The sequence below is a fragment of the Megascapheus bottae genome, chromosome 16 (assembly GCF_031878675.1).
Source record: "Megascapheus bottae isolate mThoBot1 chromosome 16, mThoBot2.hap1, whole genome shotgun sequence".
Taxonomy (NCBI): domain Eukaryota; kingdom Metazoa; phylum Chordata; class Mammalia; order Rodentia; family Geomyidae; genus Megascapheus; species Megascapheus bottae.
In genome coordinates, this window is record NC_143524.1 from 38,647,671 (window position 1) to 38,669,807 (window position 22,137).

A 22,137-nucleotide genomic window follows, 5' to 3' on the forward strand; every position below is an offset into this window, starting at 1 on the left:
GGGTCTTCCTCCTTTTTTTCAGGCATGAACTCTTTTCTCATGTGCCAGGCACTGTACTGACTTAGCCATCAAGCTATCTGTTGTAAAGCCATTGTCTAGCCTAGAGTAGACAACCTTGAATGTGCTAGGAAAGCTAGATGGAAACATGAGGTGGGGGGCATCTCTCCTATCCTGTGTGTGTGGGGGGGGTGGGGGGGTTCTGGTAGATTCCCAGGAACAGGTGATCAGAGCTGAGTCTTAAAAGCCAGTTGGCAATGGTGGGCATAATTCAGCACAGGGGCAACAAGCTTTATGTGGAAAAACAAGGTATGGTTCCTCTTAGGTTTCCTGAACAGGTTCGTTTGTGAAGAGTGAAGTGGGGTGAGCTGGTTGGAGATAGCACTGGAGCCAGATCACGCACAGCTTGGGCACCACACCAGTGCTTTACCATGCTCTTTTGCAGATGTGGATGAGTGTTCCCAAGGGCTGGATGACTGCCACGCTGATGCCCTGTGTCAGAACACTCCCTCCTCCTACAAGTGCTTCTGCAAGCCTGGCTACCAAGGGGAGGGCAGGCAGTGTGAGGGTAAGTGGTCTGGGGACCAAGGAGGCTCCCCCAATCCATTAGCTCTATGCTGATGGCTTATGTTGGGTGAAAGGATTGTCCTCATCTGCTCTCAGAAATACATTCAAAATCCTTAAAGGACAAGCACCACAGATCTTCTCCAGAAGATCTGGAGAAATGTTTTGTCTAGCTTCTGGAAAGGAAAAGAGTTTTTGTTTTGTTTTTAGTATCTTTTGCTCCCAGTTTGGGGGCAGGAATGGCTATCTCATCAAGAGAGCTATGCCTGTCCAAACCACTGATCCTGTATTTCTGGGGTAGCTTGCACACCAATCCTGGAGACTGAAGGCTGCAATCCTGCCTTCCCCTGCAGCTCTGGAGGCTCCCTCCTTGTCCGTAGCTTTGGGCTGTTTGGCATTTAGAGCTACCTGTCCTATTTGAGCTGCATGTTTCCTCTGGAAAGATATGTGTAAAGGACAACTGGAGTTAGCCCTTTGTGATGCAGATCTGGGAGCCCAAAGTCTGAATATGGCCCACTAGGGATCAGCTCAGGGTTTGGATCTTGGAGTTCAAAACTGGCTGGAGGGGCCGGGAGTTTGGCCTAGTGGTAGAGTGCTTGCCTAGCATGCACGAAGACCCAGGTTCAAGTCCTCGGTACCACATACAAAAAAAAAAAAAAAGCCCGAAGTGGTTCAGAGGCTCAAGTGGTAGAGCTTTAGCCTTGAGAAAGTCCAAGGACAGTGCTCAGGCTCTGAGCTCAAGCCCAGGACTGGAAAAAAAAAACAAAAAACAAAAAACAAACAAAAAAACTGGCTGGAGACTAGGTACTCCTAAGAGGAAGGTGATCATGGAAACCACAGTATGTTGGAGCCAATTCCATCACACATTTTACAGCTAGTGGACAGTAAGTCCTCAGGGACTTTGACCATGATCATACAAGTAACTTGCAGGTAAAAGAAAGTCAGTGTCTGTCCCAGCTTGATCCCAGCTCTACATCTCCTCTCATATTTGTGGAAACCAAACTGCTGGCTTTCTTGTGCCACATGAAGTTTAAAATGGATGAGCTGCATTGAACTCATCTCCATAGCTTCCTCCCGCCTCTGGACCTGCCCTGACAAGAATGTTGGTAGTCCCTTTTCACTCCCACAGGTTAAGCTCTCTATAACTTGGGCTTCCTTCTGGTGAGAATTGATCTGAATACTTTGCAGAACCTAAACTTACATACAGAGTAAGAATATCCCCGCCAAGTACTTTGCAAAACACATTAGCTTCTTTAGACAGGAGGGGAAACTTAATAGATGCCTATTTTGGGGTATTTAATAACCTATCTACTATTTCATCTTGTGGCCTTGGTATTGGAACAGTATGTAATGTCTAGTGGTGTCTGCTATGTGGTAGAAACTCGTTCCTTTCTTTTTTTTTGTTTCTATTGTTATTATTTTTTTGTAGTCCTGGGGTTGGAACTCAGGGCTTCATGCTAGGCAAGTGTTCTGATCCAGAACACTTTTTTTTTTCTTCAAATGAGGATCCTAGGGCTTGAACTCAGGGCTCAAGTGCTGTCTGTCTCTGGGTCTCTTTTGATCAAGATTAGCACTTTGCTACTTAAGCCACAGCTTCACTTCTGACTTTGTTGTTCTTAGGTTAATGGAGATAAGAGTCCTTTTCTACCTCACTGATCTGGAACCTGACTGATCTGCAACTGTGACCCTCCCAATCTCATCCTCTTAAAGTGCATACTCTTGTGCCTACTTGTGGGTTGAGACAAAGTCTCATCAACTTTTCTGCTCAGGCTGGTCTTGAACCTTGATCCTCCCATTCTCAGCCTTCCAAGTAGTTAGGATTAAAGGTGTGAGCCACTGGTGGCTAGTTTTTGTTTATGCTTTTAAATAAATGACTACATACTGGGTGCTGGTGGCTCATGCCTATAATCCTAACTTCTCTGGAGGCTGAGAACTGAGGTTCTTAGTTCTGCAAGATTCTTATCTCCAATTAACCATCAAAAAGCCAGAAATGGAGCTACAATGTAAGTGGTAGAATATATACTTAAGCAAAAAAAAACTCAGAGTGTCTATACACACACACATACACGTACACACACTGACTACAAGGTGAACTCAATTACTTATACTTTGTCTCATTGTCTTTTATAAACTCATACAAAAGTCTACAAGCAAATATCTAGATACACATTGTGTAGTTGACCACACAGGTAGGTAACTGTCAGGCCTTTGTCCTCTTGGTAATGGCCCAGTCTCCTTAGTCCCACCTCCTTGTCTTCCTAGCATTAGCCGAGACACTTGGGATTTTTGTTTGTTTTTGAAATGGGCATCTTTCTAGGTTGCACATGTTGATTTTAAGCTTCTGAATTCAAGGAATCATCCCACCTCACTCTTCCAAGTTCTGGGGACTCCAGGATTGTGCTACTGTGCTTGGCTTACAAAGACCAATCTCCCCTGTGTTCCCTCAGAGTCGAGAGCCTTTATACATGCTAGGCAGGTGCTTTGCCACTGAATAACACTTCTTAGGATTTTAAAAATGAACTTTATTAGAAAATGAATGGAGGACCAAAGGAAAGTACAGGCAGCAAATATGAAGAGAATATGTGAAGATAGCATGTGAGTTTGCACCTTGGGGTAGGTAAAGGACACTCCTTGGGAAATCATTCAGGAAGCTTTGCTTTGTGTCAGAGTAGCCCAGCTCCTGCCTGTCCCTCAGAAGAGCTGTGCTCCTGATCAGGCTCACAGCCAGTGGGGTATGTAGTTCTGGAAACCCTTGTGTTTTGGAAGCCAAGTTCATATTTTTCCAGAGACAGATAGGCAGCCCTATTTCCATACATCCTTGCTTTGTCTTTTTGTTCTCTCCCTCTCCCTGTCCCTCTCCCTGTCCCTCTCCCTCTCTCTCTCTCTTTCTCTCTCTCTCTCTCTGTCTCTCTCTCTGTCTCTCTCTGTCTCTGTCTCTCTCTGTCTCTGTCTCTCTCTCTCTCTCTCTCTCTCTCTCTCTCTCTCTCTCTCTCTCTCTCTCTCTCTCTCTCTCTCCCTCTCTCTCATTTGGTCATTCTAGAATTCATATATAAGTTTAGTCTTAGTCTTTTATTTTTTTGAGACAGGTTCTGCCTATATAGCCCAGATTGGTCTTGAACTCATAATCCTTCTGCCTCAGCCTCCCAATTGCTGGTATTACAGGACTGTGCCGCCACACCTGGCAAAAATTCACTTTAAAAACAAAGAAAACATATGGCTATTTCATATCTCCAGTTGCTGAAGCCAGTTTTGGGGATGCAAAGCTATGCCACTGATTTCTTTTAGATGAAACAAGTGAATGACATTGATTGACAACTGAGTTTCCTTATTCTGAGTCCTTGAATTTGGCATAGTACAAATAAAGTTGAATTGTTACAGTTGGAAAGCCTGTTGTTTAAAATAACAATCGATAAAAAATAAAAACAAAACAAAAGAATTGGCATTGTTGCTCTATAAATTTAAATTTGTTTGAAAAGAATGGCTGTTGTTATAAAAGCCAAAATGTAGAAAATACTGTCATCTTCAGCTGAAATCTAGAATACAAACTCCTCTGTATTTTTTAGCTTAGTAATTATGGGGTTGGTCCTGGGGCTTGAACTCAGGGCCAGATGCTGTTCCTGAGCTTTTTTGCTCAAGGTTAGCACTCTACCACTTGAGCCATAGCACTATTTCTGTTTTTTTAGTGGTAAATTGGAGATAAGAGTCTAATAGACTTTCTTGCCCAGGCTTGCTCCAAACCACAAGCCTCAGGTCTCAGCCCCCTGAGCAGCTAGGATTACAGGCGTAAATCACTAGCACTCAACAGTTTATTACCTTTTGAGCCTCTGAGGCCCAACTTGTGATATCCCTTGTTGTGATTATTATTGTCAGTGTCACTGAAACTTAAGTTCAAGGATGGGAACCGGGTTTTCCCAGTGTGACCAAGAATTTTATCCTCCAAGAATTTTCTTCTATCACAATTTGGAGAAATGAAAGTATGGGCCCTGAAGTGGTAGTTTTAAAAATAATATGATTTAGAAGTGACATTAGCTAAAATATTTTTTTAAAAAATGAGCATTGGAGGCTGGGAGGTTGGCCTAGTGGTAGAGTACTTGCTTAGCATGCACGAAGACCCAAGTTCGATTCCTCGGTACCACATACATAGAAAAAAGCCAGAAATGGTGCTGTGGGTCAAGTGGTAGAGCCCTAGCCTTGAGAAAATCCAGGGACAGTGCTCAGGCCCTGAGCTCAAGCCCAGGACTGACAAAAAATTTTTTTTAAAAATGAGCATTGCGGGGCCGGGAGTTTGGCCTAGTGGTAGAGTGCTTGCCTAGCATGCACGAAGACCCGGGTTTGATTCCTTGCTACCACATGTGTAGCAAAAAGCCAGAAGTGGTGCTGTGGCTCAAGTGGTAGAGCCCTAGCCTTGATAAAATCCAGGGACAGTGCTCCTGGGCCCAAGCCCAGGACTGGCAAAAAAAAAAAATGAGCATTGCTTATATCCTAGATTTTGAGAGGAACTCATTGGTCAACATTCACATATATCTTTATTACTAGGTTTAAGGAACTGAATCAAGTTTAACAAAGATGAGTCTACACTTGGCCTTGGTACAAGCAACTCTATGTTTTCATTTTTAAAAATTACTTTTTATTTTGGAGTAATTGTAGACTTCCAAAAAGTTGCAAAAGCAATGTAGAATTCAAAACTGCTCTTCCCTCACCTTGCCCTTGGGTATTAGCTCACAAAACTACAGTAGAGTTACCAAGACCAGGAAATTATTCAAATCTCATCAGTTTTTTCTGATGGTCTTTTGTTCCAGTATTCAATCTGAGGTCCACATTAAATTTAGCTGTTTTCTGTCTGCCTCAGTCTTTTCTTGTTCTTCAGGACATCTAGCTTTTTCAGGAGTTCTGCTTGGTTACCTTAGGGTTCTCAAGATTCAGATTGGCATAAGAGAGAATCTTGTGTCTTCTCCTGATATGATGGGGTGCATGCATCTTTGCTAAGGGGAGCACCTCAGTGCACCACATTAGGGGTACATGATGTCTCCATGACCCCTTCCTCATGAGGTTCACCTGAATCCTCTGGTTCAGATGGGGTCTGCTGGCTTTTTTCATTGCAAAGTTACCATTCTCCTTTACAATGAAAGCACATTCGGAGGAGGATAATTTGAGATCATGCCAATATCCCATTTCCTTTAGTATACTCACCTACTAATGTTAGCATCCAACTGTGCATCTTACCTGTCACAATTATTGAAAAGAATTTTGAATTCTCATTGCTCCTTCTACATCTGTTATTTAGGGTTCTTCTGTAAGGAAGATTTGCACCTTCTTATCAATCCATCTACTCATTTCTTCCACTGTACCCTCATGGGTATTATCAGAGTGTTTATTTTATTATACCTCTCTGTGTCTGTCTGTCTCTCTCTCTGTCTCTGTGGTACTGAGGCATCATTATTTATTTTTAAAATTGTTCCAAATTTTAGCCATAGAAACACTTTCCCATTGCCATTCTAACATTCTGCATGTGTGTGTGTGTGTGTATGTGTGTGTACGTGTATGTGTGTATTTGTGTGTGTATGTGTGTATGCATGTATGTGTATGTGTGTGTGTATGTGTGTGCGTGTGTGTGTATGTGTGTGTGTATGTGTGTGTGTGTGTGTGTGTGTGTGTGTGTGTGTGTTTGTACTGGAGTTTGAACTCAGGCCCTGGGCATTCTCCTTTAGTATGCTCTACCATTGGAGCCATAGCTTCTTGATGGTTAATTGAGTCTCATGGCCTTTTCTGCCCAGGATGGCTTTGAGCCTTGATTCTCAGCCCTCAGCCTTCTAAGAAGGTAGGATTACACGCATGAACCCCTGTGCTGACTAAAACATCATTTTTTTTTAAAACAAAGTCCTGGTTTTCTGCTAACATGAGGGACTCTAGAAACAAAATTTCTCTTCTCTGGCCCTGGAACCAAAATGGACTCAACCAGTTCTTCAATGAGTCTTTTTCCTTTGATTGGAAATGATACAGAAAGCAAGATCTGATGTTTGGGGTTTTCAATGCTACTGGGGGTAGGGGTGTCATTGTTCCAAGACCATCATGGTGGACAGAGCTAGGAAATACACACACATACACACACACACACATACGTACACACACTCTTATTCGTTATCACATTTGTATATGTATATATCAAACAATAGGTTACAAACACTTTGGATGTCATACGGTACCAGAAGATTCATTGTAACCTGAACTTTTGCTTATTCAGAATTCCTTTCTCCAACCATGAGTAACCTGGTTCTCCTAACTGCCTTTTGCTGGATCCTGGTACACATAAAAATTTTGCAAAATTACTGATCCATAATTCCTGGCAGGTCTACTAACTATAGGGCAGTATTTATGAACTGAAGTTAATATATGACATGCAGCTATTTTTGCCTTTTGCTTTTGACATCAGTCAAGTTATTGTTTTACTGTTATTTACTGTTAGTATTTTTCCCCATCCTCTTCAATGTGGTTATATTATTAATGCATAGTACATTCAGTTCATTTATTTTTTCTTGAATTTTATTTTTTATTCCCTGCTGTCCCCTCTCAGTGCTGCATCCTGGCTGATTGTTCTGTATATGTATATGTATATATGTGCATGCATATATGCATTATGCAAAATATCATTATAATGATTCTCTCTCTCTCTCTCTCTCTCTCTGTCTCTCTCTCTGTCTCTCTCTCTCTCTCTCTCTCTCTCTCTCTCTCTCTCTCTCTCTCTCTCTCTCTCTCTCTCTCTCTTGGTTGGACATGGGACTTGAACTCTGAGCCTGGGCACTGTCTCTAAGCTCTTCAGCTCAAGGTTATGGCTTTACTATTTGAGCTACTACTTGAGCCACAGCACCACTTCCAACTACCACAGTGCTAAGTCTAATTAAACCAAGAAGTCTCCTTAAGAAAGTATGGCTCCCCACGCCTTGCTATCTCCCTATTTTCTGGTCTCCTTCCTACCTCACTTCCCACTGCCTGGGAACCACCAAGCAGTGTCTGGTTTATCTTTATTTCTTTTGCACAACTTTTCTTTCTTTCTTTTTCTTTTTTTTTTTTTTTTTCTGTGGGTCATGGGGCTTGAACTCAGCTTGGGTGCTGTCCCTGAGTTCTTCAGCCCAAGGCTACCACCCTACCCTTGAGCCAAGTCATAGATCCAGCCAGGCACCCCTACCTACAGGCTCATGCCTTAATCCTCGCTACTTAAGAGGCTGAGGTCTGAGGACTGTGATTGGAAGACAGTCTGGACAGAAAGTCTGTGAGATTCTTATTTCTAGTTAACCACTGAAAAGCTAGAAGTGGAGCTGTGGCTCAAGTAGACTGCTCAGCGCTGACAGCCTGGTTCTGAGCACAAGCCCGAGGACTGGCATGCACGTGCGTGTGCTTGCACACACACAGTTAAATAGATTCTGTCTCAGCAAACAAGCAGATGTGATGGTAAACACATGTCATCCCAGCTAAACAGAAGGATCTAAGGTGATCCCTGAGCAAAAGTTTGGGACCCTATCTAGAGAACAAACTAAAGTAAAGTGGAATGGGGATGTGGCTTACAGTAGTAGAGTGCTTTCCTAGCCAGTGCAAGACTCTAAGACCCTAGTGCCGCAAAAATATAAGATAAATAAAAACAATTTCCATATGATTTGGCAATTCTGCTTCTTGGTATATACCATAAAGAATTGGCAATAGAAATTTGATGAGATTTGTTTTTGTAATTTTTTTATTGGCTTGGGTTAGTTATATAGGATGGGACTACTTATCTACATACTTGATGAAATATTCTTAAACCCTGATTTGTAACAGTACTAACAGCAGCCAAAAGGGAAGGTATCCATCTAATGGATAAATAGGCAAGCAAGATGTAGCAAATATGGATAATGGAATAATACTCACCCTTAAAAGAGAAGAAAATCCAGGGGGCTTGTTGAGTGTATGGCTATAAACCTAACTACTTGGGAGGTAGAGGCAGGAAGATGGATGGGTAGAAGCTCAAAACTATCTGAAAAACAAACTGAAAAGACTTGTGTATGTGGTGCATAGCTCAAATGATAAGACTACATGCCTAGCAAGTTCAAACCCTAGTATTGCTTCCCTAACCACAAACAACAAAGGAAACCTAGTCATATGCTACAATATGAATGACTCTCAAGAATATTTTGCTGAATAAAATAAGCCAGTCACAAAAATATAGTAAATGTATGTATCATATAACATTTAGTTAAAATCAAAAAGAGAGAAAGGTTGCTAAGGGACTTGGAGAGGAGGAAATGAAGAGTTACACTGTTTTATGGATGAGAAAACATTTCAGAGTTCAGGGGTAAATTGTGGTGATGATTGCATACAATTATGAATATTTTAATAATACTGAATTGTGCACTGAAAAAAGAAAACGACCAATTCTTTTCCCAAAGTGACTGTATTATTTTTCATTTCCATGAGCAATGTATGAGGTTCTCATTTATACTCAATAGTTATTGTATGTCTTTATTATTATTCTAATGACTATGAAATGGTATTTTATATAGATATAATATATACATACTATATGTAATATTATATATATATATTTATTTATTTATTTGCTTTGCCAGCCCTGGGTCTTGAGCTCAGGTCTCTGTGCTGTTCCTTAGCTTTGATGCTGAAGGCTAGTGCTCTACTCAGCCACAGCACCATTTCCAGGTTTTTCTGAACAGTTTGTTGAAGATAAGCACCTTATGCCCTGGCTGGCTTTAGCTGCAACCATCAGATCTCAGCCTCCTGAGTAGCTAGGATTACAAGTTTGAGCCACCAGCATCTGGCTTATTGTAATTTTTATTACATTTCCATAACTACTAATGATGTTGAGCATTTTTTTCTTGTGCTTGTTAGTCATTTGCATAGTATTTTTTGATAAATTACCTACTTTAAAATTGAATTGTTTGTCTTCTAGGTCCTTTATAAGGTAAATGATTTGCATATATTTTCTGCTAATCTGTGGATTGTCTTATTTTCTTACTGATGTCTCTTGAACTGTAAATGTTATAAATTTTGATAAAGTTCATTAAATTTGTGGATTGTGTATTTGGTATTGTAATCAAAAAAATCTTTACCAAGGTCTCAGAGACGTCTCTATTATATTTTTTCTTAAAAAACTTTCTAGTTTTAGTTCTTCTGTTTAGAACTCTGGTCTAGGTCTAAAGTCATCTTATTGAATACAGATATTCAATTATCCCAGCATCATTTGTTGAAAAGGCTATTATTTCTTCCAATGAATTGCTGTAGCACTTTTGTCTAAAAGCAAGTGACCATAAATAAAAGGTTTAAGAGCTCAGAGTAGAGTGCTTGCCTAGCATATGCAAGGCCTGGGATTCAACCCCCAACACTGTGAGAAAACAAAACAAAACAAACAAAAGGCTTATTTCTTCACTCTCAGTTCTGGTTCATTCATCTATATGTGTCTTTATTACCCAGCCCATTCTTTTGGTAAGTAGAACTTTCTAGTAAGTTAAATCCCTCCAAATGTGGCCCCTCAAATTATTTTGGCTCTTTTGAGAAAATCATAATTTGTCAAGTTCTGGAAAAACATGTTGAAATTAGTGTATTTTCATATCCTTTATACAACATACTACAGGTATTTTTTGTACACTATGATATTGTCCATATAATATTTTGTTGAATTACTCTAAATCAGTGAATAGAGACTTTCCTCATTTTTTTTTTTACATCTGCATAGTACTCCATCAAGTATATATTAAACTGCTTGCCTATGAATAGGATTTTAGGTTGTTTCCAGTGGTTTGTGATTTCAAACTATGAAGCCATGAATATCTTTTTATATTTATTGTACTATTTCCTCATTTATATATTTATTATATTTATTTCCTCATTTCGAGGTACATTCTAAAATGTGGGACAGCTAGCTAAAAGGCAAATGCATATATCTCCCAAAGAAATAGCACATGTCTTCTGGTTTATGTCTGTTCTGTTCTCAGACATTGATGAATGTGAAAATGAATTCAACGGAGGCTGTGTTCACGACTGCTTGAATATTCCAGGCAATTACCGCTGCACTTGCTTTGATGGCTTCATGTTGGCTCATGATGGTCATAACTGTCTGGGTAAGAGAAATGCTACTTTCTCTACTAACTCCCTAGCTTTCCTATCATTTTTTCCTTTAGTGATATCTTTTAAAAGCAATTTTATTCTTTAAGTAGTTGTACAAAGGAGTTACCGTTTAACAAAGTAGTTTATGAATGTAATGCATCTTGGTCAATGTCACCCTTTTTTGATATAATAATATGAAGAAGACAAGAGGACTTAAGATTTTGGCTCCTTGGCACTGAGACTACTCTGGCTGGGGTAGACTACTCCTGAATTATGCAGGAGGCAGAGGCAGGAGGATCACATGTTTGAGGCCGGCTTGATATATATAGATTGATATTACCTAGAAATTCTGTCTAAGAAATCTAACAAAAGAAATCAGATTACCAGATAGAGAAATAAGGATTTACATAAATCCTTCATCAGTTTAAGGAGATGGATGGACACAATCCATCATCTATTTATTGAATTTCTGGCATTAACTTTTCATTATTTAGCTATTAGGTTATGTGTTTCAAAGGGTCTTGAATTATCATTTATTTAATGCTAGAAGTGTCTTTTTTTTTTTTCAGTCCCAGGGCTTGAACTCAGGGCCTGAGCACTGTCCTTGGACCCTCTCAAGGTTAAAGCTCTACCACTTGAGCCATAGCACTTCTGGCTTTTTCTGTGTGTGTGGTACTGAGAAATTGAATGAACCCGGGTTCCTCATGCATGCTAGATAGGCACTCTACCACTGGGCCAAACTCCTGGCCTACAGGTGTCTTTATTCTGAAATTAGAACTTCTTGTCTTAAAGCCTCAAGATGTATGTTTGGGCCATAGCCAGATTAATCCCCCTCTTCTTTCTGGAAAAAGAAAATCAAACAGAAACTTTCCATGAATATCCTCCTGGATTCCACAGAAACAGAAACATCTGTTGGAGTTGGAGTTCCCATCCCTGAATTAGAGACTGTGAGGAGAATTATTTTCATTTGTTCCTTATGTGAGGAATCAAACAGAGCTTAGAAATAGCAAGCAGCTGGCAAGTGTTTAGTGTTGGATAGTCATTGAGGATGCAGCATACCTGGAAGCAGGTAGGTATTTCTCCCCTTCCTCCTTTCCCTCTCTCCCCTCCTTCCCTCTCCCTCTCCTTCTCCCTTTCTTTTCCTTTCCTTTCCCCTCTTTTCTTTTCCTTTCCTTCTCTTTTTCTCTTTCTTCCTTTCTTTCTCTGAATATTGGGGACTGAACCCAGGACCATTTAAACTCCCCCCACTCTCCCACTGCCCAGCCATTTTGTGTGTTTTTTTTCCCCCAGTCCTGGGCCTTGAACTCAGGGCCTGAGCACTGTCCTTGGGCTTTCTCAAGGCTAGCACTCTACCACTTGAGCTACATCACCGCTTCCAGCTTTTTCTATGTATGTGATACTGAGGAATCAAACCAGGGTCTTTGTGCCTGCTAGGCAAGCACTCTACTACTAGGCCAAACTCCCAGCCCCTGTGTTTTGTTTCTGAGAGAGCCTTGCTGCCTTTGCCCTGGCTGACCTTGAACTATGTAGCTAGGATTCCTCCCAAGTAGCTAGGGTTAGTGGCATGTGGTCTTTTAAGGCTAGTGTTCTCTGTTATAGAGGAGGGACATTATGAAGGGGACACATGATATCAAGGTCCTTGGATGCTCATGACCCTGCCTGTGCTTGATTGATCTGCTGATGTCTACTTGGCCAATTAAGAACAGCTATTCAACTGCTCCTTCATGGTGTGATAGGAATGGCCACTTCGTCAGATGCTTAAGATCAGCATGAAAGGCCCTGGAAAAGTCCAGACAGAACTTGTGATCTGGGTGGTTGGAATCTGGAGCTGGGAAGGGAAGTGTTTCCATATGGGACGAAACTCCTTGTGACCCGCTCGCTTCATTATCCCCTGGAGCTCCACCCTGGTCTAATGCTGTCCTTTCCTCTCTGGGCTGTGTAAGAGAGGTCAGGGTGTGGATGCACAGGTATTGTGGGCTCTTAAGCTTGTCACTGTCAATAGGCTTTGATTCTTGGCTAGAGGAGCAATGACCCTCTCTACAGACTTGCTATGCAATCAGGACCATTAAAACACAACCAAGAGACAATCTTGAGTGTTGAAACAAATGGCAATGAGTCGGGTTGCTGGTGGCTCTGGCTCACGCCTGTAATCCCAGCTACTCAGGAGGCTGAGATCTGAGGGTTGCATTCAGAGCCGCAATGGGTAGGAAGATCTGTGAGACTCCTCTCCAGTTATCTTCCAAAAAGATGGAAGTGCAGCTGTGGCTCAAGTGGTAGAGCACAGCTTTGAGCACTAAAACTCAGGGACAGGGCCGGGAGTTTGGCCTAGTGGTAGAGTGCTTGCCTAACATGTACAAAGACCTGGGTTTGAGTCCTCCGTACCACATATATAGAAAAGAAAAGCTGGAAGTGGTGCTGAGGCTCAAGTGCCTTGAGAAAGTCCAAGGATAGTGCTCAGGCCTTGAGTTCAAGACCCATGACTGGCAAACAAAACAAAACAGGGAAAGCATCTAGGCCCAGAGTTTAATCCCCAAGACCAGCACCAAAAAAAAAAGAGAGAGAAGAAGGAGGAAGAGGAGGATAAACAGAAACAATTATGATGAATTAAACACATAGGGCCAGTTTCTTGGAGGTGGTATGCAGATATAGTTATCTGCTGTTGTTGCTAGTTGTTTTGTTTTGATTTCTAGTTTCAGGGGGAAATTTCCTTTTTGTCAACAGTGGTGTTTTGAGGATTTCTGTCTGATGGTAGAGGGTCCTTCATTATGCACTGTGATCCACAGCCAAGGGGATTGTATGAGCTAGGCCTGGATGGATTTTGTGAGTAAAGAAATCCATCAGTCTAGAGCCTTTTCTTGCCTTAAAATGGACAGCACAGACATTTCAGCATAATAGCTCTGCTTTCCTTGGGGCCTCTTTGTGGATTCATTGGCAAGAAACTGCCTTGCATAGACCCTGAGCAATCACTGTGCATGTCTATGTATATTGTATATTTCTTTTTTCTTTTCTTGTCGGTTGTGGGGCTTGGACTCTGGGCCTGGGCGTTTTCCCTGAGCTACCGTCCTACTCCTTGAGTCACAGCACCACTTCCAGTTTTCTAGTGGTTAATTGGAGATAAGTGTCTCTGGTTCTTTAGTGCCTTGGCTGGCTATGAACCTTGATCCTCAGATCTCAGCTTCCTGAGTAGTTAGGATTACAGGAGTGAGCCACCCTGCCCAGCTCTGTGTGTATTTCTTAAAAGGAAGGCATGAGAAGATGATGTCCACTTGAACTCCATTCAGATTGGATGGGCTGACATCTTTCGTGAGAGGACAGTCTCCTCACGAGTGGCAGCTTCCTAAGTCTCTTAACTGGTTGGCCCCCAACCTCATACTAGCTATAAATATATCAGCAAGAACATGGAATACAAACACCAGCACTGGCACTATACCCAGGGTGTCCTGAGGTCCTGACTGCAGAACCTCCAAAGCAGCATTTCCACACAGCCCACCTCACTGGCCTACTTTTTGCACATGGAGGATCTGAAAGCTTATAACACAGCCATTTGGCTTTTCAGCAGTGATGTTTTTTTTCTAGTTCTGGGGCCTGAACTCAGAGCCTGAGCACTGTTCTTGGGTTCTTGAGCTTTCTCAAGGTGAGAGCTCTACCACTTGAGCCACAGAACCACTCCTGGCTTTTTCTGTGTATGTGGTACTAAGGAATCGAACCCAGGTCTTCATTCATGCTAGGCAAGTACTGTAGCACTGGGCCAAACTCCTGGTCCTGTAGCAGTGATTCTTAAGCCCAGCCACACACGAGAATCATCTAAGGTTTCAATAAACACCGTTGTCCAGGCCTCACCCGAGCCTAGTTACATCCATATCTCCGGAGGAGGCCTCTAGGCACCAGAACTAGTGATGGCAGGGCTGAAAATTCCTGTTTTGTGATCTAGAGAAAATCACGAGCCTGGTGATACATGTCTGTGGATCTAAACACACACTCTTGTATTTACTCAGTCACGGTGTGTCTGTCACACAGTTTAATGACACATTGCTAGCTGGGTGCTAGTGACTCATGTCTGTAATCCTAGCTGCTCAGGAGGCTGAGATCTGGGGATCATGGTTCAAAGCTATCCTAGGCAGAAAAGACCATGAGATCCTTTTCTTTGATTAACCCCCAAAAAGCTGGTAGTGGACTCTGGCTCAAATGATAGAGCACTAGCCTTGAGCAGAAAAGCTCAGGGATAGTGCCCAGGCTCTGAGTTCAATTAAGCCCAGGACAGGGGAGCATTTACATGTGTATGGCCGTGTACACACACATTGCTGATTGCTCTGGAGAAAAAAAACATAAGGTATACATAGGGCATGGGCATCGTGACTCACAGCCAGTCTAGGAAACACTTGGGGAAACAGATCCTTCCTGCTCATCTTGTGTCTTCCCCATGAAATAACAGCTAGGCCAGGTGCAGCCCAGAGCACCCACTGGAATGCGCTTCCTTTGCCCTTTGGCATAGACATGGGTGAGTTTGTTAGGCTTTAGGGGATGGCTGGAGTCCCATCAGTTTAGGCAAACATCTGCTCACTAGTGTGGGAGGACCAATGCCTGTAAGATCTGAGACTTGAAACCAGATAACAGATATTTAAATGTGATTTTTCTGGTTATAAATATACCCAGAAGTTAGTGATAGGCACATGAGAAATTAGTCTACAGAAAATCAATTTCCTTAAAAGAAATCTCCTTGAGCCTTTGTGCTTTCTGAGACTCTTCTGGAAGTTTCTTTTGTCTCGTGATCGTGATCTGCATTCTGCTTGCTTATTTATGCTTGGCCAGTTCATGAGCATCTGTTGTGTTCTAGAGCTGTGCAAACTACAGGAAAAATCTCTATTCATGAGATGTTTGTAATCTAGTGGAGAGGGCTAGGTGAAGGGTGTGTATCACCAGTACAGCTGCACATTGCCTGACGTGTGCTATCTCAGCCACAGTGGAAGGAAGATCCATGAAGGCTTGACTGGGTTGGGTGGCAAGAGCAGGTCAGGGGAGCTTCTCGTCATGCCTGCCTTTCTGATAGCTCCTTCCTCAGGGCTCTGGGATTCCTCTTTTCTCCCCTCCCTCCTCTGTGCCCCACCAAACTTTCCAGAATTCAACCGCAGGCTATCTCCTTTCTCTCCTTTCCCACACTCTTGCTTTTATTTCTCTCATCTACAGCCAGTACTTCTCTCTCTTTATTTATTTATTATTATTATTTATTTTTTGCCAGTCTTGGGGCTTGAACTCAGGGCCTGAGCACTGTCCTTGGGCTTTTTCAGGACTAGGACTCTATCACTTGAGCTACAGCACCACTTCCAGCTTTTTTCCCCCTATGCGTATGGTACCTCCTCTTCCTCCTCCTCCTCCTCCTCTTCTTCCTCTTCTCCTTCCTCTTCCCCTTCCCTTTCCCCATCCCCTTCCCCATCCCCTTCCCCTTCCCCCTCCCCCTCCCCCTCTTCTTCTTCTTCTTCTTCTTCTTCTTCCTCCTCCTCCTCCTCCTCCTCCTCCTCCTCCTCCTCCTCCTCCTCCTCCTCCTCCTCCTCCTCCTCCTCCTCCTCTCTTCTTCTTCTTCTTCTTCTTCTTCTTCTTCTTCTTCTTCTTCTTCTTCTTCTTCTTCTTCTTCTTCTTCTTCTTCTTCTTCTTCTTCTTGTCATGGGGCTTGAAGTCCACCTGGACACTGTCCCTGAGATCTTCAGCTCAAGGCTATCACCCCTACCCTTGAGCCAAGCCCCACTTCCCGTCTTCTAGAGGTTAACTGGAGATAAGAGTCTCAGGTCCTTTTGTGCCCAAGCTGGCTTTGAACCTTGATCCTCAGATCTCAGCCTCCTGAGTACCTAGGATTATAGGCATGAGCCACCTCACCTGGCTTAGCTACCACTTCTTATGGCATGTGCCAAGTTAATGGCTTTCAAAGCTATGCTTACACCAGTACATGCTGCTCACCTGCCCCTTATTTTCTCTCTTTCGGCTGGACCCAGCCTTGAATTGCAGGCTGTGAACCTTGTGGGGGAGGGTGGGAAGAGGCAATCCTGACTCCTCCCCACTGTACCAGCATGGTCTACCCCATGTTTCTTTTTCTACAAAAGCTTCAGTGTCAGCTCTCCATCCTCTTAGGAGCAATGAAACATGATATGGGCCCTGTCTGCCTTCCCAGCAAACCACACTGGCGAATCTGTGCTGCATCAGGGCAGTACTGATGGTGGGGCTGTTTCAGGTTCATGTGTGCAATTGGGTTCAAAGGCTTTCCCTCTTCCCTTCCCCTGTGCCCTAAATTTCCCCAATGCAAGGCCCTGAATATATTGATTGTATTTGCAGTGTTTCCCAGCTTGCCTCCAAAATTAAGAAGAGATTTTTTGCCTGGAACTCAAAGATCCTGAAATGACTTCAGTCTATCTTCCCAGCTGTATATCTCCTGATTTTTCCTCCATGTTCTTGTACTCCTGCCAAATGCAATGACTCACTACAATCTGAGCATGCCCTCTACTTCCCTCTCTGCAAGGGCTTCTGCTTACCCGTTGGCCTGCTATCTCACCTCGGCTGATTTATCAAGGGAGAAATCCAAGGGCCCATCTTTTATCAGCTCTGCCAGAAACCTATGCTGATACCACGCAGTCAGATGTGACCTCCCTATCAGCCACCTTTAACCGCATCTCCCAATCATCTGGTTATTGTCTCTCCCTCTTGGGAAGGGCATGTTCATGGGGCCAGGGTAGGGGTTGTATCTTGGCCATCTCACAGGAGGCTTTAGAAAGTGAAGGTATTCTATCAGTGTTACTGAACTGACAGTCTTGTGCCTGTGCCAGAGGACTTTGATTTAGATATTTTTTTTTGCCAGTCCTGGGGCTTGAACACTGTCCTTAGGCTTTTTTAAGGGTAGAGTTCTATCACTCGAGCCACAGTACCATTTCTGGCTTTTTCTATATATGTGGTACCAAGGAATCGAACCCAGGTCTTTGTGCATGCTAGACAAGCACTGTACCATTAGGCCAAACTCCCAGCCCTGATTTAGATAATGTTTATGATTTAGGGGTCTGTAAGTAAGTTTGGGTGAATGATGGGGAGGCTCATCTCTGCTTAACAGGGGTCCCTGTTTCAGGGCTGGACAGGGTGTTTGAAATAGCTCTACAAACAAATCCTCTTCGCCTTCTAGATGTGGATGAGTGCTTGGAGAACAATGGCGGCTGCCAGCACACCTGTGTCAATGTCATGGGGAGCTATGAGTGTCGCTGCAAGGAGGGCTTTTTCCTGAGTGACAATCAGCACACATGCATTCATCGCTTGGAAGGTACCTGGGCTGTAGGAGGCTGGGCCACAGGCAGAACTGTTTCTGGGAGCTCCACTCCCACCTGTGCACACAGAGAGACTTCAGCAGGGACATGGAGTGTCTGGAAAGTCTGGAGGCCAGGGGGGCAAGTCCAGACCTCGCTGCTGGGAAACTTCACTTTCTTCATCTGGGGGTGCTGCTAAGTCCTTGCAAGTGTTTGCACTCTCTGATCCTAATTCTTCAAATAGAGAACATTTCAAACTTGACTAGATGTTTCTGGAGAAATAGGATGGAGGGAGGATCTGCCAAAGTTTGTCTGAGAGGGTACTGAAAACCACAGCACTGGGTGCTGTCCCTTGCTCTGTGGGTGGGGGTAGGGAGGGGGCAGGATCTTCCCTAGGAGACTGGCCACATGTTGCTCTTTCTTCAGCTCTGAGCTAGTTCTGGCCCTTCTCTATGTTTTGCATTTTTGAACTCCAAGTCTTTGGGCTGGGGGAGGAGGGAAGAGGCTCACTCTCCCTCAGCTGGGCTCTGTGCTGTGGTTTCTTTCATCTGTGTCTCTGTGTACATGTAGTCCTCTGTAAAGGGGCAGAGACCCCTTCTGATGGACTCCCTTTCATTCTCTTTGCTTTGAGTTCATACTTCTCCCTCCCCCCCCTCTCTCTCTTTAAAATTCCTTTTGTTTTGTTGGAGTCTTGGAAGGAAGCGGCATTAGGGCAGGTGGCCAATCAGTTATTTTTAACTGAATGTCATCCTTTTAATACTACTCTGCCCTTTTTAATTCACAGAGCCACACAGTGGTAGTGGTATTTCTTTGAGGGTTGCATCTGCATGATTTTGTTTTATTTTTTAGGACAAGTGCCCCAAATGCTACACTATTAACTCTTTTTTTAAAAGCATGTGCTTTATATTCATTCCTATAACTTAAGGGTGGAATCATTTTAGGTTCTACTATTTAATTGAATGTTCATGTTTATCATGGTTTTAGTGACTTTTCGAGGATTTCTTTAGGGAAGATTATTTTTGCCTTATTTTCTGAGACTGATGGTTCATTCCTTACCCCTGAATTAGAATGTTTTCTTTCTTTTTTTTTTTTTCCCCCAGTCCTGGGCTTGAGCTCAGGGCCTGAGCACTGTCCTTGGACTTTCTCAAGGCTAGAGCTCTACCACTTGAGCCTCAGCACCATTTCCGGCTTTTTTCTATGTATGTGGTACCGAGGAATCGAACCTGGGTCTTCATGCATGCTAGGCAAGCACTTTAACCACTAGGCCAAACTCCCGGCCCCTAGAATGTTTTCTTATGTATAAGAAGCATCAGAGAAGCCACCAGAGGTCAGTGGGTTTGATGGCTGTTACTATGACAAATGTGCTCATTCTCAGTGATGGGGGGGACCAAGAGTCATATGTACCAGCTCTAATCACCCAGATTCCTTATCTTCTGTGAGGTGTGGCTCTTGATAGAGTGGTGGTTGGGTCTCATTTCCTGCTTGGTTCTCTGGACTCTGGTGTGTACCAAAGTCTTTTCTGAAGCAGCCAGAACAGAGGTGGAAATAACTTAGGTTACCAGTGGCAGAGGGTGACCTGAATCTCAGGGCATCTCTCCTGGGTGCTCCAAGCTCCCTAGGAAGTAGTTCTGGCTTTCTTTTCCCGTGGCTAAAGAGAGGGGAAGGATCCTGTAGGTAAAGCCACTGTTTGAAACTCCCTACTATGAACCCACCCACTCATTGAGTAGCATGTGGAGATTCACATTCCCCCTTAGCCTTCTATTCCAGAGCCCTGGCTCAGAGCTCCTTCCTACCCCCTCCAGCCCCTAGACTGATTGGAGACCCAGGCTCGTTAGACAGAAGCAAATACTGATGCAGTTGCTTCCTATAAGCTATGTTTTCTAAATTTTCTATAATTCAGACATTCTTGGATCCCCTGAAGAGTATTTAAAATGAACATATTCGTCTGGAGCTAAAACCAAAATCCAATAATTTAAGTTGTGGTCTGGAAGATTTTCTGCTGTGTTTCAACCTGACTACTTGGCAACTTCATGTTTGTGTGAGCTGCCAGATTATGGCAATTTCTAAGGGCAACACCTTCTCTACCAGGATGTAGTGCTTCACACACAGCAACCAATAAAAAGTGTGCTTGAGATTTCTTCCATCTTCATACTTGTTTTTAGGGGATTGTGATAAAATACATTAAAATTCATAGTTACTTAAAAAGAAGCTGATACCAGTAGACTAATGATGTCCAGTGATGCTTTTTAAAAGCATTATTTATTAAGCATCCATTAATATAGGAGATCATAAAAATAACTGATTCTGAGGGAGAGCTCAAGACATTGCTATTTATTTATTTATTTATTTATTTATTATGTTGCTCATGGGGCTTTGAACTCTGGCGCTGCCCTTGATATCTTCAGGTCAAGGCTACCACTCTACCCCTGGGCCTGGGCACTGTCCCTGAGCTCTTCAGCTCAAGGTTACCGCCCTACCCACTGTGCCACAGCACCACTTATGGTTTTCTAGTGATTCATTGGTGATGAGATTCTCATGGACATTAGTGCCCGGGCTGGCTTTGAACCTTGATCCTCAGATCTAAGCTTCCTAAGTAGTTAGGATTATAGGTGCAGAGCTACCGTGCCTGACTTGACTTTTATTTTTTTTAAACCTTCAGAGATCTCAGAGCTTTGATGAAGGAACTGTGTGTTTTCACCCATGTAATAAGTGTAGGCTTGAGAGAAGCCTGTCATGCTCAACCTGGCACTTGAGTTCTCAAAGTGAGCATTCCACCTTTTTTTTTTCCTGCTCTGAGAACATTTAGATGGCATAGACTGCCCTGCCCAAGTAATGATGGGGTGTCAGGGTGGTGAGAAGGATGTTGTAGTCACCTTTAAAGAATGGGTAGGGCAGAGACAGAGAGGAAGGTTGACTATTTGAGAATGTGAAAGGTTGGGAATCCCATTCTTCTCTTCGTATATTTTCTTAGAGGAATTTTCCTTTTCTCTTTAGATTCCTAAGCCTTGAACGAATAAAAGATGTGGAAAACAGGGCCAGGAGTTTGGCCTAGTGGTAGAGTGCTTGCCTAGAATGCATGAAGACCCAGGTTTGATTCCTCAGTACCACATACATAGAAAAGTCAGAAGTGGTGCTGTGGCTCAAGTGGTAGAGCTCTAGTCTTGAGAAAACCCAAGGACAGTGCTCAGGCTCTGAGTTCAAGCCCCAAGATTGGCAAAAAATAAAAAAAAGATATGGAAATCACAAAAGTCTTGGGTCCCTGCTTCTAGGACTACCAGGCTCTGATCCCACAGAAAGCACAGAGCTTCCATGTGTTGGGAAGGCTCTCTACCCCTTAAGATAGTTGAGGCATCATAGCTTTTGGGTAATACAAGAAATCTTTAGTCTCTGTTAACTGAGCCATCTCAATTTAATGAAATATTCTTTGAAAATTCGGAGCTAATGGGGACCTAACAGATCTGAGTCCTACCTTACTGTTGGCAGCACCCCTGCAGCTCAGGACTCTGACTACAGCCTGGTCATCTGCTGCATGCTGCTGTTTTGCAGAGGGCCTGAGCTGCATGAATAAGGATCACGGCTGTAGTCACATCTGCAAGGAAGCCCCAAAGGGCAGTGTTGCCTGCGAGTGTAGACCTGGTTTTGAGCTGGCTAAGAACCAGAGAGACTGCGTCTGTAAGTATAGACTGGTGCTCAGTTGCACTGAGCACCATACCCCAGGGACTGCCACCACAGGGCATAGCAGCAGCCTCATAGAAGGCATCTGGCCCAAGAACTGTCCTCCACCAAGTGCTTACCTCCCTGCTGAAGGGAGATGTTTTAAAAGGAATGAATTGGGGTAGGGAGAGGGGAGGAGGAGAGTGGGTAGTTGAAGGTGTGGAATGCCATCAAAGGATGACCTATGCATGTATAGAAATGTCACAGTACCATTACGTGTATTGTACAATAATTTGTATGATAATATGCATTAATAGTGTTTATTTATCAGTGCTAGGACTTAAGCCTAAGAGTCTTGCCCATGCTATATGAGAGCTCTATCGTTGAGCTACATTTACCTTGCCCAGTAATTAAACATTTTAAAAGGAGCTAATCAGAAGAAATGTAATTCAGGAGTAGTGTATGAGTTCTAGGAGAATACGATTCCCTTATCCCTCAGACTAAAATAAAATTTCTTCATCTGGAAATCATAGCTACTTGCTACCTGCTCTCTGCTTCC

The 22,137-nt window shown here is 43.1% G+C and overlaps 1 protein-coding gene across 1 annotated transcript in view; it reads left to right on the top strand.

Moving 5' to 3' along the window:
• Positions 1-254: 254 nt before the first annotated feature.
• Scube2 (signal peptide, CUB domain and EGF like domain containing 2) overlaps positions 255-22,137 on the top strand; it is a 71,462-nt gene continuing 49,579 nt past the window's right edge. The window contains exons 1-5 of the mRNA XM_090349264.1: positions 255-306; positions 443-565; positions 10,539-10,664; positions 17,807-17,941; positions 21,471-21,596. Of these exons, the coding sequence (XP_090205390.1) occupies positions 255-306; positions 443-565; positions 10,539-10,664; positions 17,807-17,941; positions 21,471-21,596 (562 nt within the window). The remainder of the gene's footprint in view (positions 307-442; positions 566-10,538; positions 10,665-17,806; positions 17,942-21,470; positions 21,597-22,137) is intronic.